Source organism: Podarcis tiliguerta (genome assembly GCF_965153285.1).
Source record: "Podarcis tiliguerta genome assembly, chromosome: 12".
NCBI lineage: Eukaryota > Metazoa > Chordata > Lepidosauria > Squamata > Lacertidae > Podarcis > Podarcis tiliguerta.
The window spans coordinates 51,276,823-51,302,454 of record NC_139545.1 but is presented as its reverse complement, the minus strand read 5'-3'; the positions used below and the strand labels follow the sequence as shown (position 1 = coordinate 51,302,454).

Here is a 25,632-nt window from a genome sequence, read left to right as displayed (position 1 = left end):
GCCTCCACTAGGCTGTGGGTTTGTTTGTTTTTTGTACATGTATTCTGCAACATCTGATGCAATAAGAGTGCACCATCTACATCTCATTCCACTTTGTTGGCTGTTCTGCAAGACTCCCCTAAAGTCTGGAGGTACACTCTTGGATTCTAGTTTAGCAAAAACAGGAGAATCCAGAATATTTGTGGTATAAATGGATTTCAGCAGGAAAATATAGGACATGCACTGGTTGGAAACAAAGAAGTTTCTGCCCCTGAAAGTTTTGGAGCTGCAAATAGCAGGGAAAATCACACTTAACCACCCTGAGCACAAATAATCGTGAATCATTTCTATTTCAGCTCTAAGATCCTCAAGATGCAGTGAGGGGGAATGCAAAGGAATGAAAGACACGCGGCCTTGATTCTGGATGGTTAGTATTTAAATCCTGCAAAACAAAGACATTGCTCCAAAGAAAAGGGAGTGATGCTTGTCCTCCTTGACAGCCAAAGCTGCAGAGAGAAAGGACCTAAAACTCAGAAATGAAACTTAATCCTTCAGCGACACCTACTGGTGATTGCCTTTTGACAAAACTGAACCCGTAAAACACACTTTTTTGAGCCACTTCACGTATGAGGTTTTTTGCTGCCTCTGCATTTTGGGCTGCAGGTAGATGTATTGGGGAGCAGCTAAGAGGAATGTGTTGCCGAAGTATATTGTGGTTAAAATGGGCACATTCACCTTTTCCACACGCTGGCACACAACCAGGGCTGGCACACAACCAGAAGTGCCTTGTGTCCTTGAAGGAAGAACATAAATATTGTTGTTGTTTAGTCGTTTAGTTGCATCCAACTCTTCGTGACCCCATGGACCAGAGCACGCCAGGCACTCCTGTCTTCCACTGCCTCCCGCAGTTTGGTCAAAGTCATGCTGGTAGCTTCGAGAACGCTGTCCAACCATCTCGTCCTCTGCCGTCCCCTTCTCCTTGTGCCCTCCATCTTTCCTAACATCAGGGTCTTTTCCAGGGAGTCTTCTCTTCTCATGAGGGGACCAAAGTCTTGGAGCCCCAGCTTCAGGAACTGTCCTTCCAGTGAGCACTCAGGGCTGATTTCCTTCAGAATGGATAGGTTTGATCTTCTTGCAGTCCATGGGGCTCTCAAGAGTCTCCTCCAGCACCATAATTCAAAAGCATCAATTCTTCGACGATCAGCCTTCTTTATGGTCCAGCTCTCACTTCAATACATCACTGCTGGGAAAACCATAGCTTTAACTATACGGACCTTTGTTGGCAAGGTGATGTCTCTGCCTGGATGCAAAGATACCCAGGAGATCAAGGAAACCTTTGCCCATCTCTGACCTACAGAAAACATAACTCTTTACCCTTTTATATCATTATTTTCATTATTATTTTTTTTATGTTATAAAGGTAAAGGGACCCCTGACCACTAGGTCCAGTCATGGCCGTCTCTGGGGTTGTGGCGCTCATCTCGCTTTACTGGCTTCTGGGTCATGTGGCCAGCATGACTAAGCCGCATCTGGCAAACCAGAGCAGCGCACGGAAACGCCGTTTACCTTCCCGCCGGAGTGGTACCTATTTATCTACTTGCACTTTGAGGTGCTTTCGAACTGCTAGATTGGCAGGAGCAGGGACTGAGCAACGGGAGCTCACCCCATCGCGGGGATTTGAACCGCCGATCTTCTAATCAGCAAGTCCTAGGCTCTGTGGTTTAACCCACAGCGCCACCCACGTCCCTTTTTAAGTTATAGTTTTGTTCAATTTTCAGCGAGACAGGGGCGCTGTGGTCTAAACCACCAAGACCCTTGCGCTTGCCAATCAGAAGGTTGGCTGTTTGAATCCCCGCGACGAGGTGAGCTCCCATTGCTCTGTCCCAGCTCCTGCCAACCTAGCAGTTCAAAAGCACACCAGTGCAAGTAGATAAATAAGTACCACTGCGGCAGCATTTCCATGTGCTCTGGTTTCTGTCACAGTGTCCCATTGTGCCAGAAGCAGGTGTCTGTGGACAAACGCTGGCTCCCTTGGCCTGAAAGTGAGATGAGCGCCGCAACCCTAGAGTCATCTGCGACTGGACTTAACCATCCAGGGGTCCTTTACCTTTTCACCTTTACACAGTCACTATGGACATACACAAAGTGCAATTCTGAGTGCAATATTAAAGGAACGGGTTATTTGCCATGGGACCAAATTTATCTGTGAACTGCTTTTGTTCCTCAAAACATGGAAACAAAGACAACTAAGGCAATGGTACCCACCAAAAACACAGGAACTAATCTAAAATGACCAACCAGTTGTTGAATGCCCAAGGCCCAGAGTCTAAATGCAGACCTCGATGGTTTTTATATCTGGTCCTCAAAGCTGTACCCAGACCTCACTCAACCCCAGACCACCTCTCCTGCTTCGCACCCCAAGTGGGTTGAATTTGTCCTTAAACTCCGATGATGATGCCTCTTGCTAGTCTGGACGCAGAAGGAAGGTGTCTGTGCAGAAAAATAGCTTACTGTCCAACGGTAAAGTTTACCTTCAAGACCCCACCCACTTTTGCCTATGGCCCCGCCCACCAATGACTCTTAAAGAGCATGATTCTCTTCATCTCAGGGCTGTGGGTTCAAGCCCCACATTGGGCAAAAGATTTCTGCTCTTATGCGATCTCATAATCATAGAATTGGGATGAAAATGATGGACTATATAGAACTTGCCAAACTGACTGGGAGACTCCGAGACCAGAGAGAAGAGATGGTGGAAGAAGATTGGAAGAAGTTTAAAGAATATTTGAAAAAAATATGTTCATATTTAAATCTTAGAATAGCTTTGGAAGTGGATACAAGCTGTAGGGTTAGAAGCAGAAGATAGTGTATTTTAAAAGAGTATTATTTGTAAAGGATAAAATGTGAAGATTATTATCGTAAAAGTAAGTGTGATTTTTAAAAATGGCTAAAAATTATGATATATGTAAACTGCTAAAGATGAGGTAAAATGAAAATCAGATGGGGATTTGGGGAAGCTCACCTAACAATGTTAAGAAAAAATAAGGATAAGACAAGAATTTGTTTGTATTGTTTGTTTTTCTGTTTGTGTTGTTTATTTGTGTTATAAAATGAATAATTTTTTTTGGAAAAAAAACCTTAATTATAGAATTGTAGAGTTTTAAGGGACCCTGAGGAATACGCAGTTGTCCCATACGGGAATCAAACCTGCAGCCTTGGCATTATCAGCACCACGCAATCTCAGCAGAGAGGAGCATTTGTGAGCCTCCTTGGGCTAAAGTTCCCAAATCATGAGTTCAATGTCAGAGGTAATTGCCTCAATTTCCCCTGTGATTGTTGTCCAAATGAGCCGTCCTAGCCTTCCCACAATCTCACACGAAGTTACATTGCCCAAATCAGGCTGTTTTATGGTAAGTCATTACTTAAGCCACTTTACGTCAGACGTGAAAAGCGAGTGAACAAAGGCAGACTTTTAAGATGAGACGATTACCTCCCTGGTGAACAATACAAATATGGTAGAAGTGTTAAATATAGCTCCATTGCAAATAGGAAGTCGAATAAATCAACAGGGATAGAGGAAACATGAATAATTTTTGCTTTAAAAAAAGAATGCTTAAATCTACTTTGCAAGAGGGTGGATGTTCAGACCCACAAAAGAATGAGGACAATATCTAGGATTTAAACAATACCAAAAATTTGGTTAATGATTTGGCATTTGACATATCCATTCATGGCAAGAGATTTACGGTGAGCTTACACCAGTTTCCAGCAAGGCAGTTGTGATAGTCTTTAAGGTGCCATGAGACTGTTCCTTGTTTTTGCTGCAACAGACTGACACCTTTTATTATGGCGCAAGCTTTCCATATAATCATTGAATGTTACCATGAGTAGACCGGGGTATGAGGCAGTACTTCATTCCATTTTCTTTTTTAAAAAAATAATTTTTATTAATTTTCAACACAAGTATACGATCTTATCCAAATTTTCACAAATTTAACTCTGTTTGGACTTCCTTCAGCTCCTCTGACAATCATCCGTATTTACCTCTCAATTACACATTTCTTCTGTTTTTTATTGCCATTAGTCTTCGTTCGCACCATCAATTTCTTTTTAACAATATATCTCAACTTTCACAGCGCTTCTTTAAAACCCACTAGCGTTGTTTGCACATCACATATACTTTTCAGATATTCAACAAATTTCCCCCAGTCCTCGATGAACTTTTGGTCTCGAAGATATCTACTTTATTCCATTTTCATGACATCTCCTTCCTCAAATAATTTTCACATTTTATGTGATCTTTCACATGGCGGAAAGCCAATTCTGGAATCTAGCAGAATCTAGTGCACATTTCTGGGTTAACTGCTTCCCGAAAAAACCCCATTAACCCGGAAAATTGTGGGATGGAATTGGGGGCAGGATTCCAGAATGCAGCCCTTTCCTGCCTTCTTCGAGGGGAAAAAAAGAAGAAGCATGCATGTACTTGAGGGGCGGTGACATGCCGAACAACGGTCTACTGTTGCGTCACACCACAAACACTGCTGCAAACTTGGTGCAACTTGGTGGCACATTGATCAAAAAGCCACGTTCCCAAACACAAGTAACGCAGTACAAAAGAAACATGAGAAACTGCAGCAGAATTGCTAGCGGTATAACCAGCAAAACAATAATCCCAATGTCTGTATGCACTCTTGAGTGCGCAGTGTACACACAGACACATACACGTGTGTGAGTACCGGATACTGTAGATGAAAGGTAGCTCTGAGGTCGGAGGGGAAACAAAATACAGGCCATGATCATTGTGCTTAGATGTAGGTGATAGAATCAACACAGCTTTGTGCAATTATTGTCACACAAATGATGGGTCCTACTAGTAAACGTATACTGCATTTTTCCAGTCTGGAAAATAGTCTGCATTCTTTATTTTCCAAATATACTTTTTGAGAGAGGAACATCTTCCTGTTGGTCCATCAGGTAAGCTTATTCAAGCAGCTAAGTACAGTGGTACCTCGGGTTACATACGCTTCAGGTTACAGACTCTGCTAACCCAGAAATAGTACCTCAGGTGAAGAACTTTGCTTGAGGATGAGAACAGAAATCGTGCAGTGGGAGGCCCCATTAGCTAAAGTGGTGCTTCAGGTTAAGAACAATTTCAGGTTAAGAACAGACCTCCAGGACGAATTAAGTTCTTAACCAGAGGTACCACTGTATAGGAAAGCCCAGGTAAGCTTTTTTGAACAGATAATATAGGGAGGGCCCAGTTACTTAACTGGAGGGCTGAGTTACACAAAAGCTTCATACAGCTGTCAGGCTGCGTTAGTTTAGCTCCGCAGTGCAACCAACTCTGTAACATTGTCCATCACTGTAGGATAAAAGGGACAGCTGTCGCTTGATGGTAAATGCCAACGTGCATGTGAAAGTATCCGCATGGGACATTGTTTCCCATGTCCAAACATGACTAAATATAAAACTTCATTGTGCAACCATAGACTCTCGAGGCCGGCTTGAATGAATCAAATCAGCGTCTGACTAGATGGTGAGTCACATAGTTGCTCTGCACATTTTAATTATAGGAACAATGGAATGGAAATCAAGGAAGCTCTCGACTCCCAAAGGCTCTTTGAACTGCCATGCTTTGGATAGCTGAGACACAGCTCTCTTTAGCCCATTAAAAAGATTTCTTTGGGGAACGTGTGTGAGTGAATTATCTGCCTTGGTGGAGGCTGTTCTTTGTGTTTCAGGGAATCATGCAGAGTTGCAGCAAGCACCTGCTCCTGCAGGATGAGTAATCTCAGCTCACAGAAGTCTTTCCCTAATGGCAATTTATTTCCGGTGACAGCACACAATTTGAGAGGAAACCGTTCCGTAACTTATTTAAGTAACCCAGCTGCAATCACCGAAGCATCAGTCTGCATTCCAGTGAAGGCAGCATAAGTTACCCCTCTCCTTTGTGTTTACACTCTGGATGTGCAAACACAATCCCTGGAATCCTTTAATCCAGGAATGGGGAGCTAGATCTGGCCCTAACCCTTTTCTCCCACACTGGCCAAATGTGGGGGTCTTCAGATGGTTGTTGTTGTTTAGTCGTTTAATCGTGTCCGACTCTTTGTGACCCCATGGACCAGAGCACACCAGGCACTCCTGTCTTCCACTGCCTCCCGCAGTTTGGTCAAACTCATGCTGGTAGCTTCGAGAACACTGTCCAACCATCTTGTTCTCTGTCGTCCCCTTCTCCTTGTGCCCTCCATCTTTCCCAACATCAGGATCTTTTCCAGGGAGTCTTCTCTTCTCATGAGGTGGCCAAAGTCTTGGAGCCTCAGCTTCAGGATTTGTCTTTCCAGTGAGCACTCAGGGCTGATTTCCTTCAGAATGGAGAGGTTTGATCTTCTTGCAGTCCATGGGACTCTCAAGAGTCTCCGCAATGCACTAAATAAATGAGGGGCCAGAGGGGCCCCAGAAGTGACTTTAGTCCACCTTGCTTAACATTTTTGGGTCTGGTAAGCCTAATTTCATCATTATATGATGCATCATGCATGTATAAAATTCTCCCTAATTTTCAGCCACCCACCCTTAACTTGGAAAATATAAGGCATTGGAATTTCTTATTCACACCTGTTGACATGCGAGATAAACCAGCAGAGCAATTCTAATCAAATTACGAGATGCGGCTGATATTTTTAAAATGTGATGTGTCGTGGAACCCCGCTGAGGATAAAAGGAGTCCCCATAACAGCTCAAGCTTCAAGGCGCCCGAAATGTCCAAAAACGCACTCTTCCACTGTCTCCCAACGGATGCCAAGAAATGGGGCAAGTCATCCCTGCAGCATTTGGAGACCCTTCATGCTCATTCTGCTATGTGCGGGGGGGGGGGGCGGTCATAGACCTTTGCCCCGCAGTCCTTGCCCCGGAATAGACTCTTCACACAGCTCCGCTTTGGCCTCTGAACGCGCCAGGCGCGCGGCTAAAACACGCCACCCCACCACCCCGCGCCTCTCCAGGGAGTCCTGCAAAGGGTGCGCCGCGGAAAGAAGCCGGGTGCGGCTCCTCCCCTGTGGGCGGCGGGGCTTGAACACCTCCCGCCCCCTCGCAGTGCAAGGCCGGGGCGCTACAGCAGGCTCCGATCGCCCCCATGGCCGCGCTGAGGACAGCCCTGTGCGTTTTGCGGAACGACCTGCGCTACCACGATAACGAGGTACGGGCTCGGACGGTGCGCCCTGGGCGCAGCCAAGCGGCAGATCGCGGGGAAACCCCCCTTCAACAACGCCAGAACAAAGCAATTGGGAGAGACATGGGTTGTCTAGGAGGGGGACCTCGGTCCGGGGGAAGCAGGGAGGGACTGGCCCTCGGCGGCCTTCAGCGCGCCCCGCTGGGCTGGCCAGAGCAGGACCTCTCCAAGAGCCTCGCCGGTCCGGCTTTTGCGCTCCAGAAAGCGCGGCTCCGAAGTTTATGTAACTTTGCAGCTGGCGCTCGAAGCCCCGCCTCCCCCATGTGCTGCTTTTGAAGTGCCCGTGACGTCACGAGTTAAGTTATCAAACAGCGCGGGGGAGGGGACAGGGCGGGGCTTGTTATGAAGCGCAGGGACCAAGGAGGAGGAGGCTGCCCTGCCCTTCCACTGAGCAAAAGCATCTTTGAAGAAGAACTGGATAGGCTGGGTGTGTTCATCTGTGGAAGTCAGAAGCACCTTATCTAGCCCTTGGTCTAGCTAGCTGAGCAGTGTGGTGTAGTGGTTAGAGTGTCACACTAGGACCTAGGAGTTGTTGTTTAGTTGTTTAGTCTTGTCTGACTCTTCGTGACCCCATGGACCAGAGCACGTTGGTAGCTTTGAGAACACTGTCTAACCATCTTGTCCTCTGTTGTCCCCATCTCCTTGTGCCCTCCATCTTTCCCAACATCAGGGTCTTTTCCAGGGAGTCTTCTTTTCTCATGAGGTGGCCAAAGGTTTGGAGCCTCAGCTTCAGGATCTGTCCTTCTAGTGAGCACTCAGGGCTGATTTCCTTCAGAATGGAGAGGTTTGATCTTCTTGCAGTCCATGGGACTCTCAAGAATCTCCTCCAGCACCATAATTCAAAAGCATCAATTCATGCTGGAATGAAGTTATATGGTTTTAGCAGAAATGTAATAAAGACTTAAGTAAAAGTGGATTGATAACGGGATAAAATGAAAAATTTAAGGTTAGATTGTTAAGATAAATTATAGAACAAAAATTGAGTAAGATGGAAAGAATTTGCTGAAATAGTTAATTGAAATAGAATACAAAAAAGGGAGGTGTGAGGAGGTCGATGAACCAAGTTAATGAAAGGTAAAGATATGGAATATTGGATGTGTGTGTTTAATGTATTGTTTTTTTTCATTTCTCTCTCTCTCTTTTTTTCCCTTTCTCTCTTTTTTTGTATTGTTGTAGTGTTTTTTTATTGTAACTGTAGTGTATGTTTTGTTAAATTTATATTGTCTCCTTTTTTCTTTTTCTTTTTTCTGTAATTGCCAAACCTCTAATATATATATATATTTAAAAGCATCAATTCTTCGGCGATCAGCCTTCTTTATGGTCCAGCTCTCACTTCCATACATCACTACTGGGAACCTAGGAGACCAGGGTTCAAATCCCCACTTGGCCATGATGGTCACCGTGTACCCTTGGGCTAGCCACTGCTTTCCCACCATCCTAACCCTACCTCACAGGCTTGTTGCGGGGATTAAATGAGGAAGGCGAGAGCTGCTGCCAGTCTGTGTTGACAGTACTGAGCCAGATGGACCAATGGGCTTGAGTGTTCCTGTGTTTTTGACGCTAATCCCATCTGCCCCCGCAGGTTCTCCACTGGGCACACAGCAACGCAGACTTTGTCATTCCACTATACTGCTTTGATGCCCGGCACTACGCAGAAACCCATTGCTATCAGTTCCCCAAGACTGGCCCCTATCGCCTCAAGTTTCTGCTGGAGAGTGTGGAAGATCTCAGGGAGACGCTCAAGAAAAAGGGCAGGTGTGTGCAGCCTCATCAGTACTAGTTTCGAAACCCGTTTTTGTATACAGTGGTAAAGGTAAAGGGACCCCTGACCATTAGGCCCAGTTGTGACCAACTCTAGGGTTGTGGCGTTCATCTCACTTTATTGGCCGAGGGAGCCGGCGTACAGCTTCTGGGTCATGTTGCCAGCATGACTAAGCTGTTTACCTTCCTGCCGGAGCGGTACCTATTGATCTACTTGCACTTTGACGTGCTTTCGAACTGCTAGGTTGGCAGGAGCAGGGACCGAGCAACGGGAGCTCATCCCATCGCGGGGATTCGAACCACCGACCTTCTGATCGGCAAGTCCTAGGCTCTGTGGGTTAACCCACAGTGCCACCCGCATCCCAGTGTATACAGTGGTAAGGTAAAGGTAAAGGTACCCCTGCCCGTACGGGCCAGTCTTGCCAGACTCTAGGGTTGTGCGCTCATCTCACTCTAGAGGCCAGGAGCCAGCGCTGTCCGCAGACACTTCCGGGTCACATGGCCAGCGTGACAAGCTGCATCTGGCGAGCCAGCGCAGCACACGGAACACCGTTTACCTTCCCGTTAGTAAGCGGTCCCTATTTATCTACTTGCCCCCGGGGGTGCTTTCGAACTGCTAGGTTGGCAGGCGTATACAGTGGTACCTCAGTTTAAAAACAGCCCTGTTTATGAACTATTCAGTTTACGAACTCTGCAAAACCGGAAGTGGTTTCCCAGTTTGTGAACTTTACCTTGGTCTAATAACGGAAGCCGAATGGTGCAAGGGCACTGGTGGCGGGAGGCCTCATTAGGGAAAGCATGCCTCAGTTTAAGAACAGTTTCGGTTTAAGAACGGACCTCTGGAACGGGTTAAGTTTGTAAACCGAGGTACCACTGTATTTCGTTTGATGCAGTGGCGTAGCGTGGGGGTGCAGGGGGGGCCGGCCGCACCGGGCGCAACATCTGGGGGGGGCGCTCGCACTCGCAGCTCTCTGCCCCTACCTGGCTCACTCACTCTCTCTCACTGCAGTGCTGGCTGTGCAAATCCGATCCGAGCCGCCGGGTCGCCGCCCACTGTGGAGGGGGGGGTGCCAGGCGTGGGGTGCGGTGCGGAGAGAGAGTGAGGGACTATCTGGGGGAGGGACAGTGCAGCGGGGGGCGCAAATTACTTGCCTTGCCCCGGGTGCTGACAACCCACGCTACGCCACTGGTTTGATGCAGTTTGCCGTTCCAGACACAGCTGCACTTCATCCGCTAAATGCTGTTTCTAGTACAGTGGCCAGCAGACCAGAGAGCTAGGCAGCCTGATCCGCTCCTGCCCTCGCAACCGTAATTTGATCTGCCGGATTTAACTGATGAAGCTTTTCACAGCACGGAGGCATTTCTCTCCTGCTAATGTCTGCAGGTGAAGCTGCTGTGGTCTAACAATCAACCCTTCTTCCTAGGGAACTCTGGGTATTGTAGTTCTGTAGAGGAGTCAGGGTCTTCTGACTACTCTTAGAAGTGTCAGCAAACTACAGTTCCCAGAATTCCTTGGGGGAAGCCGTGGCTGTTTAAAGTGGTACTCTGCTGCATTCCATGTCTTAAGTGCAGATGTGGCCAAGTGGTTTCCGTGGGATCATGCTGCTGTTTAATTCTCTGCTGGTCGTACTTCCTCCGTAGTAATCTGGTGGTGCGAAAAGGGAAGCCAGAAGATGTTGTCTGCGATCTTATTGCCCAGGTCGGTTCCGTGGCTGCCGTGGTCTTCCACGAAGAGGTAAGGAAAGATCTCCCACGGTTTCAGAGCTTAAACCAGTGATGGGGTATCTCTGGCCCTCCAGATATCCTTGGGACTCCAACTCCCATCAGCCCCCAGCCAGAATAGCCAATACAGTGGTACCTTGGTTCTCAAACTTAATCCATCCAGGAAGTCTGTTCCAAAACCAAAGCGTTCCAAAACCAGGGCGCGCTTTACCATAGAAAGTAATGCAAAATGGATTAATCCGTTCCAGACTTGTAAAAAACAATCCCTAAAACACAATTTAACAGGAATTTTACTGTCTAACGAGACCATTGATCCATAAAATGAAAGCAATAATCAATGGACTATAATCCATGGTACTATAAAACAGTATTGTAGATGATAAAAATTAAAATTAATTTTTTTTCTTACCTGCACTGATGATAGTCACTGTTTGGATAGGGGGCTTTTATCCATTTCTGCAGTCACACAATCAATCAATCAATCAGTAGCTGAACTGGGATCCACACAGTCACGAAAACAAATTAACTGAAAATAGTTTTTACAGTTATATCAAAAATTGCCGATTTGGTTATACTATTAGAAATACATAGATAATTATGAAATTATTGGGAGGTTAACCGTTTATATTTGGACAACTATTCTGCTGTACTTTATTGGAAGGAGAAAAAGAATCATTTCCTTAATAACAACTTAAACAATTTATTTAACTAAATAACATTGTAGCATATGTATCCATGTTTGTTAACTGATGTGGTTAAACAATGAAAAAAGAAACCAGGCTGAGTTTCAGCACACATGAAAAACTTAAAACAAATCCTTATTTCCTCCAAGATGCACAGTGTGATTTATTGCTGGCTCGCTGTTGCAGTTGTTGCACAGATGGGAGAATGTCTCTCTCTTTTGCTTCCCTCTTACTCTAGGCGACAAAGGAAGAGCTGGATGTGGAGAAGGCGCTGCTGCAGGTGTGCTCTGAGCAGGGGGTGGTGGCCCAGAAGTTCTGGGGGTCAACACTCTATCACCGAGACGACCTGCCCTTCAAGCACATTTCCAGGTGAGCTGAGCCCTTAGCCCTGAGCTTATAGTAGTGACTGGGAACCTGTAGCCCTTGATATGTTAGTGGGACTCTGTTTTGCAGGTTGCCCGATGTGTACACCCAGTTCCGGAAAGCCGTGGAGTCCCAGGCGAAGGTCCGGCCTCTTCTGCAAATGGCCACTCAGCTGAAGCCGTTGCCTCCAGGGGTGGAAGAAGGGAACATCCCCAAACTGGAAGATTTCGGGATGCAAGGTAGGGATGGTTCCGCCCAGCATTTTCCACTGCACTGGGGTCCTCTTCCACCGGTGTTTATGGTGGAATTGGCACTGCTTATGCACATCATAAGGACGCGGGTGGTGCTGTGGGTTAAAGCCTCAGCGCCTAGGGCTTGCCGATCGAAAGGTCGGCGGTTCGAATCCCCGCAGCGGGGTGCGCTCCCGTTGTTCGGTCCCAGCGCCTGCCAACCTAGCAGTTTGAAAGCACTCCCGGGTGCAAGTGGATAAATAGGGACCGCTTACTGGTGGGAAGGTAAACGGCGTTTCCGTGTGCGGCTCTGGCGAGCCAGAGCAGCTTCGTCACGCTGGCCACGTGACCCGGAAGTGTCTTCGGACAGCGCTGGCCCTTGGCCTCTTGAGTGAGATGGGCGCACAACCCTAGAGTCTGTCAAGACTGGCCCGTACGGGCAGGGGTACCTTTACCTTTATGCACATCATATAGAATCATAGGGTCCTCTAGTCTCAGGGCCGTCTTTACCCTTGGTTCAAGGGGTGCGGGGCATCTCGGCGCCGAATTCTGGGGGGCGCCAGGTGGCTGGTGGGCATGCAGCTTCCCTCCCAAACCTCTGCGGGGATTGCTCTCCTCCTGCAGTGGCATGAGCTGCAAAAAAACTAAGCAATGGGCGGTTTTTTGCACCCCGGTGCCACATATGCTAAAGACAGCCCTGTTTAGTCTGACCCCCTCCAACGCAGGAATCACAGCTAAATCTCCCCATCCCCCACCCACCCCGGCAGCAGATGTTAGGATATTGATGTTCCGTTCCACCCTAAGACAGTAAGAGCTGTTTGACAGTGGAATTTGCTGCCAAGGAGTGTGGTGGAGTCTCCTTCTTTGGAGGTCTTTAAGCAGAGGCTTGACAACCATATGTCAGGAGTGCTCTGATGGTGTTTCCAGCTTGGCAGGGGGTTGGACTCGATGGCCCTTGTGGTCTCTTCCAACTCTATGATTCTATGATTCTAAGAGGAACAGATATGTGGATTGTTGTATGTTACATGTTGTGCTGGTCCTGAGGGTTAACCGTGCTGCGAGGTCCGAGTCCAGTCCGAGGTTGAGGGTGTGTTATGGAGGCTGTCCGTCAAAGCTGAAGCCGGGTCCAAGGCAGGGAGTCAGGTGAGGTCAGGAACTCTGGCAGAAGAGCAGGACAGGGTGCAGGCAGGAACAGGCTACCAACAATGTTGCTCCCGCAACCTGGGACTGGGGCTGGCTGGCTTTTATCTGCCCCGAAGCATAGGGCGGCCCCAGTCCACAGGTGACTCGCCCCTCCTGTCCTGGAGGCAAGCGCTCCTCCTGCGGGAACTTAGTTCCGTCCGCCTCTCTGCCCTGAGCCTCTGCAGCTCAGGAGAGGCTGGAGGGTTACCGGATCCAGAGGCAACCTCAGCTTCCCCTGACGGGTCTGAGAGTGGAGCACCTGCAGGCAATGGGTCCCCCATCACCTCAGGAGCCAGAGCAGACTCAGCTGGTGCCTGCACCTGAGGATCCAGCACAGGTGAGGACCCTTCAGGCTCAGGCCCCAGCCCCGGCTCAGCTAGTTCTGGAAGCGGGGACTCCTGTTCAGGCTGGGATTCCTCAGGTTCAGCCTCCGAGTCTGAATCCCAGGCATCCCATCACACATGTCTGTTTACATTCCAGCACAGCTTGCTGGGTACTTCTGTTTACGTATTGTTTTTGCTTCCTGCTTCCTGCTCTTGGACATGAAAGAGAGCAGACATGTTTTTCTTTGTCCTGAGCTATGCTGAATAAACTGCTTGTAAATTTGCTTTACCTATACCTCTGTTCACCACTTCTGTTGCGGGTTATTCACTCTGCTGGTTAAGGCGTGCTCAAGTTCTTGAAGGCTTCTGAAGCTGTGAGTCGCCGTTTGATGCTGTTCCAAAGGACCGGAGTTTGCCCGGCTGCCGGCCGGTGGGTTGGGGCCAGCTGGGGGCCTGCGAATTGCCGCCATTCCCTTGGACACATCTCGACAGCATCTCCATCTAAACGGGAGAACTGCGGCATTATGTTGCAAATCCTGCTTTGTTTGACTGGATAGCCAACCCCACCCCCAAATGCAGGATTTGGAGGGTGTTTTCAGGGCAGGAATCCCCCGCTTTTTGCTCAAGTTGATTCTTCCCCTTTCTTTGGCAGATCCGTTAGCCGATCCCCGCACTGCCTTCCCTTGCGGCGGAGGAGAGACACAGGCCTTAATGAGGCTGCAGCATTACTTCTGGGACACGGTAATTCATAGAATTGTAGAATTGGGAGGGGGCTTGTTTTGGTTTTGAGAGGAGGGCAGTGGAGAAGACAGTGCTTTGCGTTTGGGCAGGGGGGCAGCCTGGCTTAGCCCCCAATAAAGGTAAAGGGACCCCTGACCATTAGGTCCAGTCGTGGCCGACTCTGGGGTTGCGGCACTCATCTCGCTTTATTGGCCGAGGAAGCCGACGTACAGCTTCCGGGTCATGTGGCCAGAACGACTAAGCCACTTCTGGTGAACCAGAGCAGCGCACGGAAACGCCGTTTAGCTTCCCACCAGAGTGGTACCTATTTATCTACTTGCACTTTGACGTGCTTTTGAACTGCTAGGTTGGCAGGAGCAGGGACCGAGCAACAGGAGCTCACCCCGTTGTGTGGATTCAAACCACCAACCTTCTGATCGGCAAGCCCTAGGCTCTGTGGTTTAGACCACAGTGCCAACCGCGTCCCTAGCCTCCAATATCTCTAGCTAAAAAGTCTGTATTAGCAAGGTTGCAGAACAGTCCTGATCTGGAACCCTGGAAAGGGACTGCTGGCCTGTGCAGACAATCCTGGACTAGATGGAATAATTTTCTGACTCGGCGCAAGAGAGCTTTACCTGCTTGTCCGTCTGTCTGCTCTCTACACCGCCGGGGGGGGGGGGTGTACACATGCAAACATGGAGCATAACCTTTATTTGGGGATTGCTAATCCCCGTTTAGCTCAAGGGCCACATTCCCTTCTGGACGACCTTCTGAGGGCCAGAGGCAACAGAGGAAGACTAGCTTGAAAAGCAAGCCAGTTTCTATGCACACCTCTCTGTCCTTCATGTAGGCAAGCAAGAGGCACGATCCAAATTCATGGACACATTTCGGCGGGGCCAAAACTCTTCAGGCATGAGTTGGGGTCAGTGGAAGGTAGTGGTCAGGGGAGAGTTTTGAGGGCCAGATGGTGGCCTTCAGGGCCTCTCTATCCCCCCCTTCCCCCAGGCCTGACGTTCTTCACCTCTGATTTAGTGAATTGCGGTATTGTTTACTGGCAGCTTTTAGGGACCCTTGTTCTGCAATTGTTTTATTTGTTTTATTCTTGTCATTTTACTGTTGCAAATTCCCTTGGCATTTACCGTATTTTTCGCTCTATAAGACGCAGCAGACCACAAGACGCACCTAGTTTTTGGAGGAGGAAAACAAGAAAAAAAATATTCTGAATCCCAGAAGCCAGAACAGCAAGAGGGATTGCTGTGCAGTGAAAGCAGCAATCCCTCTTGCTGTTCTGGCTTCTGGGATAGCTGCGCAGCCTGCATTGGCTCCATAAGACGCACACACATTTCCCCTTACTTTTTAGGAGGGGAAAAGTGAGTCTTATAGAGCAAAAAATACGGTATTTTTAAAATGGAAAATGTCGCAGAGATTACCTGTTTAATCGTTGAGATCTTTGTATTGATTGAAAGTCACGCAACACCCCCCACCCCAATTAATCAGGCTGCAAATTCTGTATGTGTTAAAAATGAATTTTATTTAATAAGGGCAATATGGAAGTGCTTCCTTAGAAGCTTTCCATGAAATTGAAGTGTTGCTAATTCACTTGCACATTTCTGCAAATTTATTCGGTTAATTAGTTAGCTAACTGAAGACCTTATGGCTTGCTAAGGGTTCTTTATCTGCCGATCTCATTTACACAAACCTGCCTGCCCACCTCCATATAAATAATGGAATCCTCTTGCCCACTTATTCTGATTAGAGGGACCCATTTCACGGCTGCGTAACCCCTGATCCCAGCCACCAGAGGGCTCTCTTAGATGTGGAAATCTCTGTCTCAGAAGTTATGTTCATAAGCTCGATTTGTTCTACGCTGTGCAATTTGCAATCTCTGGCATTTATAGAAAAAGTGTTGCTGTTTTTAAAGCACTTTTCTGTTTCCTTGTAAATGCCTGACGTGTACGTCCTTTTTCACAGAACCTAGTCGCTTCGTACAAGGAGACACGGAACGGATTGATAGGAGTGGATTATTCGACCAAGTTTGCACCCTGGTAAATGTCTTCATGCGCTTAGGATCGGGCAATTCTGTTTCAGCGACATCCGCCTTCTCAGTGGGCGTCACTCAACGTGCATCCCAATGTGGCTTTGGACAAAGAGCAGCCCAATTGCCTATTGATATGCTTTTTTTGCCTGCATCCATTGCAATGTTGTACGAAAGCCCACGGTAAGGTTCGCTTTGCATAACCTCACAGCTCTGAGCCACGTGATATGCGAGTAATAGAATTCCAATTGTGGTTTTCAGTTCATTTAATTAAATATGAACTGGGATTTAATCAATATGAGTGGGTGGTGGTCATCGAGCGTGTTGTTATGCACTTAAGATGGGCTATGCCTCAAATTAAACAAACAGGGGATGTTCTGAGTTCTTGGTCCACCACCTAAATGATGGCATTCCACCCTCAGAGATCACTTTCTCTCATGACATCCTTGATTTGTCTTCTAGGCTGGCTCTGGGCTGCATCTCGCCCCGGTATATTTACGAGCAGATCCGGAAATACGAAAAAGAGAGGACAGCAAATCAGAGTACCTATTGGTAGGATATGAACGACATGGCCTGCTTTGGAAACATTAACATGGGAGAGAGAAAATTATCCTCTTGTTCACGTTCTGCCTGCCTCTCCCCCTCCCTCTCTTTCTTAGACACACACATACATCACTCTGCAGCCATTGGCTGGGTTTCTGTGATGTCACGGAATGACAGTGCGGAATGTGGATAGAGCAGGTTCAGAGAGGGAAGTGAAAAATCAGTTTTAAAGAAAACCCTCACACAAGATGCCCCCCAGATGTTTTAAAACAAAGGTTAAAAAATTTAAAGTTTATAATTTGTTGGAAGCTGCTCATAGTGGCTGGGCAACACAGTCAGATGGACATCATATAAAAATTATTAATATTATTATTATTATTATTATTATTATTATTATTATCATTATTTTTATTATCATTATTAGTTGGGTGGCTGTCTGTCAGGAATTATTTAGCTGAAATTCCTGCATTGCAGGAGGTTGTAATATATGTGTGTGTTTGTGTGTATTTTTTCTCTCCCAGGGTGCTTTTTGAACTGGTGTGGAGGGATTACTTCCGGTTTGTGGCTCTGAAATACGGCAGGAGGATTTTCTTTGTGAGAGGTAAGCGGGTGAATTGCCCTTTCCGGTCAAGATGGTGGAACGGAGCCAGGCTTCTTTCTTGCATGGATGAAAAACAAAAACCTCTGACTCGCAAATGGCTGACGCCTGCCACATCTGTGGCCACGCCCACTTTTGCTTGTGCCACGCCCACTTCCTGCAACTGGCCCCTCCCACCAGGGTCATGTGACCTCTCAGAAGGTTGGCCAAGAGGGAAAGCTACCTTCGGGAAGGAAGAGGTTTCTCATCCCTGATCCAAATACAAGGAAAGAATTCTTGCTTCCCGTTTATTCCTAGGCAAATTCGTTCAGATCTTATCAGTTAAAAGAGCAATTAAAACCCACATCTTTTTAACCCCCCAAGAAAATGCAAGGTTTGCAGTGCAGTGCCCTGGCTGCCTATGCATTTGTCTCCATTGGGTTTTACCACTCTGCTGTTGACTCAACAATATCAGTTATGTGTCGCCAAAAATGTAGTTTATTATCTGCACTGGGTCCTTAGCGCTGGAGAAGTTCCTCTTCACTTTTTTTTATTGAACTTGGGCAATAAAGTCCAGCCTGGGTGCAACTTGAAGAGAAATGTGTTTTTGTAGGGCTTGGAGGAAGCTGGGTCACATTTAGCAATTACCGTATTTTTTGCTCCATAAGACTCACTTTTTACCTCCTAAAAAGTAAGGGGGAAAGTGTGTGCGTCTTATGGAGCGAATGCAGGCTGCGCAGCTATCCCAGAAGCCAGAACAGCAAGAGGGATCGCTGCTTTCGCTGCACAACGATGCCTCTTGCTGTTCTGGCTTCTGAGATTCAGAATGTTTTTTTTTCTTGTTTCCCTCCTCCAAAAACTAGGTGCGTCTTGTGGTCTGGTGTGTCTTATAGAGTGAAAAATACGGTATATTCAAGACCCTGCCACCAGAAAGGAAAATAAAAATAAAAATTTGGATGAATATTCCCTAAATATATGCAGGAGAAAAATGTGAACCCTAGTCTGAGAAAAGTGCATCTGCATACATTGTACCTCTTGGTTTTGAATGGCAGCCTAAGTCTCAGTGCTGTGCCTGAACAGGGTTCTTTGAAGACCTGCAGTCTTGTATGGGAAATCCCACCTGCCACTTCTGCAATAGAAACCCCTTGTCACCAGGCAATGCCCCTAATGCCCTGCCAATCCTGTCTCCCCACGTAGGGCTCCAGGATAAAGCTGTTCCCTGGAAGAAGGACCCCAAACTGTTTGACTCTTGGAAAGGTCAGTAAACCAACGAGGGGCAAGAGATCTGCTGGCACATCCGTCATCGCCTGCTTCTCCTCCACGGTCGCCTACCCTGCTCATTCCAATGCTGACAATCACTTTCTCCTTTAATTCCCTCTCTCATCTCAACTGGCAGAGGGAGGTGCCGTTTTGTGGTTCGCCTCGGGTGCCAAAATGTTTTGGGCCAGCCCTGGCCAGCCCTACCATTAGGCAGAATGAAACCAGTGGAGTTTGGTCCATTAGAGGGTAGGTTGGTCAGAGTGAGACCAGTGGAGGCTGGTCCTCTGCCTGACCTCCAGCATCTTTCCCCACACCTGCCTGCCTTCTTGGGCCACAGACCCTCAGCTTCCTCCTCCTTATTCCATGTATGAAGAAAGGAAGGGAGGAAGATGGGAAAATCCACTTCTGGGAATGCAGAGGAAGCTAGGCGTTCATTTCCTTGTTGATTTGTTTCCTTTAAAACAGGCACAGGCAAACTCGGCCCTCCAGATGTTTTGGGACTACAACTCCCATCATCCCTGACTGCTGGGCCTGTTTGCTAGGGATGATGGGAGTTGTAGTCCCAAAACATCTGGAGGGCCGGGTTTGCCTATGCCTGCATTAAAAAGCCTGTTTGCAACCCCGTTAATTCAGGACGTTTGCGTTGCGATTCCGCATGATGGAATCTGAGGCGGCCTCCCATCATACGGTTATTTACTGCAGTTTACAATTTAACACGACGTGGTAGTATATCGATCAAAAGGCTGCATTTACATAGTGCAACAGGTACTGCAGTATAAACAGAACGTTAGAAAACAGTGTTATTACCAGTAAAATTGAGGCAATAAGCCTAGTGTTTATTGTAGCCTGAGTTGGCTCCGCCCACCGTTGGCTGTGGCTCCGCCCACCATTGGCCTCCTTATCTCCGGCCCTACCAGACCCTGGTGGCACCAGCCACCACAGAGTGAGACAACTGCCTTGGACTGCAGAACAGCAGGCAGGTGTCATTCGTGCCCCCATTTCTCCTGAGTCCCTTAAGCTAGGCTACCCTCCATCTCTCGAGCTAGCCTGCTATCCTCAGGTGACTAGTCCATCACCATCTTTCAAGTAAAATTTGAAGTGCTGATTCGTTCAGATTATGTAGGTGGAGAAACCAAAATGTTAAGAACCGGACTATAGCACGAAAGCCCTCTTTCCCACTTCTCTGTTTGCAGAATGAAGCAGTATCTCAGTATTTATACAGGCACTGTTGGTTAAACCGCAGAGCCTAGGACTTGCCGATCAGAAGGTCGGCGGTTCGAATCCCTGCGATGGGGTGAGCTCCCGTTGTTTGGTCCCTGTTCCTGCCAACCTAGCAGTTCGAAAGCACGTCAAAGTGCAAGTAGATAAATAGTACCGCTCTGGCGGGAAGGTAAAACGCTGTTTCCGTGTGCTGCTCTGGTTCGCCAGAAGCGGCTTAGTCATGCTGGCCACATGACCCGGAAGCTCTACACCGGCTCCCTCGGCCAATAAAGCGAGATGAGCACTGCAACCCCAGAGTCAGCCACGACTGGACCTAATGGTCAGGGGTCCCTTTACCTTTACCTTTACCTCGGGCTAAGAACTTAATTCATTCTGGAGGTTTGTTCTTAACCTGAAACTGTTCTTAACCTGAGGTACCACTTTAGCTAACGGGGCCTCCCGCTGCTGCCACCAGCGCATGATTTCTGTTCTCATCCTGAAGCAAAGTTCTCAACTCGAGGTACTATTTCTGGGTTAGCGCAGTCTGTAACCTGAAGCGTCTGTACCCAAGGTACCACTGTACAAAGGTGTGTGTGTGTGTGTGTCTGTGTGACTTCTTGCTCCCGCAGATGGAAAAACGGGGGTTCCTTTTGTCGACGCCAACATGCGTGAGCTGGCTGCCACGGGCTTCATGTCGAACAGAGGGCGCCAGAACGTGGCCAGTTTCTTGACCAAGGATTTGGGTTTGGACTGGAGGATGGGAGCGGAATGGTTTGAGTCCCTGCTGGTAAGATGGGAGCAACTTTGTTTATATCTTAAGGCCAGCTGGTTGCTGGAATTTGCCCTGGGTTTTGAGACGTATGCAGGGTTGGAATAAGTTCCCAGGAGTCGTAGAATGGTAGAGTTGGAAAAGGGACCCTGACAGTCATCTAGTCCAACCCGCTGCAATGCAGGAATAATGCAATACATGAGGAAGTATTGTAGAGTGTGCACAGCCTCACAGGCACTGTGGAGATATAGGTGTGTGGTGTATTTTATTATTTATCCATTAGAATATTATAAACGGCTTAATAAAGATAATAATCTCTAGCAGCAGCCACCCAACTGGGGTAAAGCCAGGGGCAGAGGATGTTTTCTTCAAAGAACTGAATTATTATTATTATTATTATTATTATTATTATTATTATTATTATTAAGACCCCACCCATCTAGCTGGGCTTCACCAGCCACTCTGGGCGGCTTCCAAAAAAATATTAAAATACTGTAATACATCAAACATTAAAAGCTTCCCGAAAGATAAAATGTATTTTCGGCTGTGCACCTCATGTCATGCGCAGCTGGGAGGTCAAGATACCTTCCCGAAATCCCTTGGAATCGTCAATGCACCTTTAGCAAATTGGGAGCCATCTCAGAAAAGGAAGAGGAATGCACTGAATATCTGATCAAGCCCCTTTTAACAAGTCATTGTGATATATATATATATATATGTATATGTGTGTATATATATATATATATATATATATGTATATGTATATGTGTATATATATATGTCTGTGTGTGTATATATATATATGTATGTGTGTATATATATATATATATGTGTGTGTGTATATATATATATATATATATATATGTATATACACACACACATACATACATACATACACACACACTTATACATATATGTGTTTCCTAAATTCAAGGTGGATTATGATGTCTGCAGCAACTATGGCAACTGGTTGTACAGCGCTGGAGTCGGCAACGATCCGAGGGAGAACCGGAAATTCAACATGATTAAACAAGGCTTGGATTACGACAGCAACGTAGGTTCTTGCTGGGAAACCCTGACGCCGAACACACACGTCATCCTGCTTCCTTTGTTGCATTAGGCTGAAACCCGGTTTTATGGGATGCCACCAGGTGTAATAGGGTGAATTTGGTATGGTCCACCGTTTTGCTTCATTAAAGTGTGTGAGAGGTGTGTTCTCTTAAATGGCCCAACAAAACTGGGGAGGGTCAGGAAGACCTCTGTGGCAAAGCATCTTTTTGGAAGTGCGTAAAGGCCTCAAGTCCAACCCCTCACATCTCTAAGTAAGACTGACAGCGATAAAGCCAGCATCTCAGGAAGAAGGCTAGGTTAAAACCCTGGAAGGCTAGCTTTCCATTTGCAAGGAAGTGCTTTGTTTTACGTAATGGGCAGAGTACTCAAATATGTGATTCCACTTTCCTAGCCAGTTTGCACTCCGGCACAGAACAATCCAGGAAAGTTTATACTGAATATTTTTCTCTGTATGGCTGCTCTCTGGTGGTAAGTACAGAGGAGCATAAAATAGAGCATCTCTGATAGCTGCCAATGTACTGGGGGCGGATAGCCTTGCTGGCTTTATAAGGAGCTAACATACTGTACTGGGACACGGGTGGCGCTGTGGGTAAAAGCCTCAGCGCTTAGGGCTTGCCGATCGAAAGGTTGGCGGTTCGAATCCTTGCGGCGGGGTGCGCTCCCGTTGTTCGGTCCCAGCGCCTGCCAACCTAGCAGTTCAAAAGCACTCTTGGGTGCAAGTAGATAAATAGGGACCGCTTACCAGCAGGAAGGTAAACGGCGTTTCCGTGTGCTGCGCTGGCTCGCCAGGTGCAGCTTGTCACGCTGGCCACGTGACCCGGAAGTGTCTCCGGACAGCGCTGGCCCCCGGCCTCTTGAGTGAGATGGGCGCACAACCCTAGAGTCTGTCAAGACTGGCCCGTACGGGCAGGGGTCCCTTTACCTAACATACTGTACATACTTGTAAGATACGGATTTGGTTTTTTTTTGTATGTTGGTTTTTGTGTATTGTTGTTTTTCGATGTTTTTTGTGTTGTTGTGTGGAAAATACTAATAAAATTTAAATTATTAATTAAAAAAAAAGAAAGACAGGCGCCAGAGATTGAACCAGCGATCTTCTGCCTTCCGAGCAGGTGTTCTGTCACTGAGCTGCAAGCCTTGCCTCACCAACAGGCAAGGACCAGACTGAATTGTTTGCCTCTGCAGGGAGACTACGTCCGACTGTGGGTTCCGGAATTGCAGGGCATAAAAGGAGGAGACGTACACACCCCCTGGGCCCTGAGCACCGCTGCCCTTTCTCAGGCTGGCGTGAGCCTCGGGGCCACCTATCCTCTGCCAGTCGTCATGGCCCAAGAGTGGAGCAGGCACATCAACCAGAAACCGGTATGTGCTAAGTCAGTCAACCTTACTTGCCTTGCCCTGTGCACCGCTAAAAACCGCCCTATGATCTTCTGATGAAGGGCAGTCTATAAACTTTTTAAGAGGTTTAATACCTTTTGGAGACCCACCCTGTTCTAGGGACTGCAATTTGTTTTACCTGGTTTTTTTAATATTTCTCACATTTGTATATCGCCTTTTCCTTCAAGGAGCACCAAGTGGTGTACAGTTTCTATCCATATGCGATTTGGGTTTTAAATGCAGTGTAAGGTAGTCTTTGGGACGTGGGTTAAACCACAGAGCCTAGGGCTTGCCGATCAGAAGGTTAGCGGATCAAATCCCCTTGACAGGGTGAGCTCCCGTAGCTCGGTCCCTGCTCCTGCCAACCTAGCAGTTCGAAAGCACGTCAAAGTGCAAGTAGATAAATAGGGACCGCTCCAGCGGGAAGGTAAACGGCGTTTCTGTGCGCCTGAAGCGGCTTAGTCATGCTGGCCACATGACCCGGAAGCTGTACGCCGGCTCCCTTGGCCAATAAAGTGAGATGAGCGCCACAACCCCAGAATCGGCCACGACTGAACCTAATGGTCAGGGGTCTGGGGTAGTTTTTTTCAATTTCGTTGTTCTGTATGGGACAATGACAATAAAGATTATCGTATCTGTTATGTACTGAAGTTCTCACCCTGGGCCAGCAGGGGGATACTGTAGATAGTTATGCAAATGAAGGATCGAAAAGTGACGTTCAGTGATTGGATAGTTTTAGAATGTTGCAACAGTTACAATTGTTCTGTGGCTCTATATAAGCAGGCTGACTGAGCTCCTCAGCCAGTTCTGTTCCAGCTTACAAAATAAAGAGCTGCTTTGGAGAAATCGCTGTGTCGTCTGCTATGTCAACCCACAACTTAACAGTATCGTGTACACGGTTCTGCCCTTTTATTCATAACGGTCCTGTGGGGTAGGTTACGCGGAGAGGCAGGGAATGGCCCAAGCTCTCAACCAGTGAGCTTTGTGGCTGAGTGGGGATTCGAACCCTGGTCTCCCAGGTCCTAGTCCAGTACTCTTAACCGCTTTACATTGCTGTAACATGCTCTGGGACTTTCTGGTGCAGGGCAGGTAAAAAACCGAATTAAATAATAATAATGGTAATAAATATAAGAATTCCTGACCATTTCCCTCTTTCTTGCAGAACAGCCAAGGTCCCGCTCTGAAGGGGAAGAAAGGTCCTTCGCACACCCCAAAGCAGCACAAAGATAGAGGAGTGGATTTTTATTTTTCTCGGAACAAAGACTTTTCCTGAGGAGAGTGGCTGTGGTTCCCTGGGAAAATGACCCAGAGGTGAAGGGTCCCAATATGCCTCTGCTACTGGGTATAGCTGGTAGCCTTTTTTGGCCCTTCAGGGGCTGGGAAACCTGTGGTGTGGTAGGCCACTTTTTGGGGCAAAGCTTTGTGTGTAACTTGAAGGCTTGCAGAGGCGAAAGCTACTCAAACTGAAAATTTGGCCTCCTCTGGAATCTTGCTATTCTGACAAACTTAATATGGCAGCCCCTTTGTAAAACAAACCGAGGGATTCCAGTGCATTCTGGGGGAATTCAGGGTTGCACAATTAAAGCAGATCAAAGTGCTCAGTCGTCCTTGTGCCACAAAGCGGCTTTAAGAAAGAAACAGGCTTTTGCAGTTAGGAAAGTGATAGGGAAATGCATTGAAAAATGTGGAGAGAAAAAGGATTAGCAGGAAGATGTACTAACACCCTGCAAGCAAATCAGAACAACTGCTCAACAAAGCCTGGATATATTCTAACCACTGCACAAACGTCGTGCAAGCGAATCAGTATGAATGATGGAAGAAAAAGGAATCCAAAGTTATCACTCACATAGGAGTTACAAATCAGTTGTGCTAAATGCTGTTCTATGTAGTCTTGTTTTTAGCTAGGTGTCTTACCTTTGGGGGAAAGCATGGAGTTCAGAAAATAGTTTTTGATATTAGCATGGGCTTTATTTTCTACCGCAGAAATGGTTTGGGCTATTAAAAAATGATCATGACAAATAAACTTGCTTTCGGCATCAAGATTTTCCTGAGTTTCTTTCCGTTTTCTTTTACCATCCATTGATCAACATTTTGCAAACGAAGCAATGAAGCTTGCTGGCAGGGCAGTCAGCCCCAGAGTTCAATGGGGTGGGGAAGTTTTTTCAATAGCTATGGATGGCTCTCTCCTCTATCAAATTTAATAAATAATAACTGTGTGTTGGAGGGAAGGGGGGTTATTGGTTTATCTTCGTTTTGTATTTTGTGTTCTATTTCCTTGTTGAAGTCTTTGGGCTAAGGCAGAGCTTTCCAAACTTTTCCTGATGGTGACATGCTATTTTTGCACGCATCATTTCACAACACAGTTATTCAGTTTTACTTGCAAATTGTCGGTTAAACTAACCCCGGGAGGAACGTGGGGAGCGTTCGCGCGACAAACCTACACACTGCAGCTGTAACGACACCGTTTGGAAAGCTCTGGGCTAAGGACAATACTCAAATTTTAATAACTAATAACAACAATTTTAGAGCCGTCTAGCTTGGCGTGGCCATACCTGCCTCTCGCGGGAGCGCGCGTCTCATAGCGTTAACCACTAGGCGCATCTATTCTGAATCTT

General features: G+C 47.2%; 1 protein-coding gene across 1 annotated transcript; it reads left to right on the top strand.

Moving 5' to 3' along the window:
• The first annotated feature begins 7,013 nt into the window (after positions 1–7,013).
• LOC310660956 (cryptochrome DASH-like) lies at positions 7,014–25,059 on the top strand. Its single transcript, XM_083406579.1, has 14 exons — positions 7,014–7,168; positions 8,784–8,956; positions 10,604–10,697; positions 11,606–11,736; positions 11,821–11,969; positions 14,118–14,206; positions 16,157–16,230; positions 16,683–16,772; positions 17,285–17,364; positions 18,538–18,597; positions 20,430–20,587; positions 21,504–21,623; positions 22,826–23,002; positions 24,180–25,059. Exons 1-14 carry the CDS (start codon positions 7,106–7,108, stop codon positions 24,288–24,290), a joined length of 1,569 nt encoding a protein of 522 aa, XP_083262705.1. The 5' UTR covers positions 7,014–7,105; the 3' UTR covers positions 24,291–25,059.
• Positions 25,060–25,632: the final 573 nt, after the last annotated feature.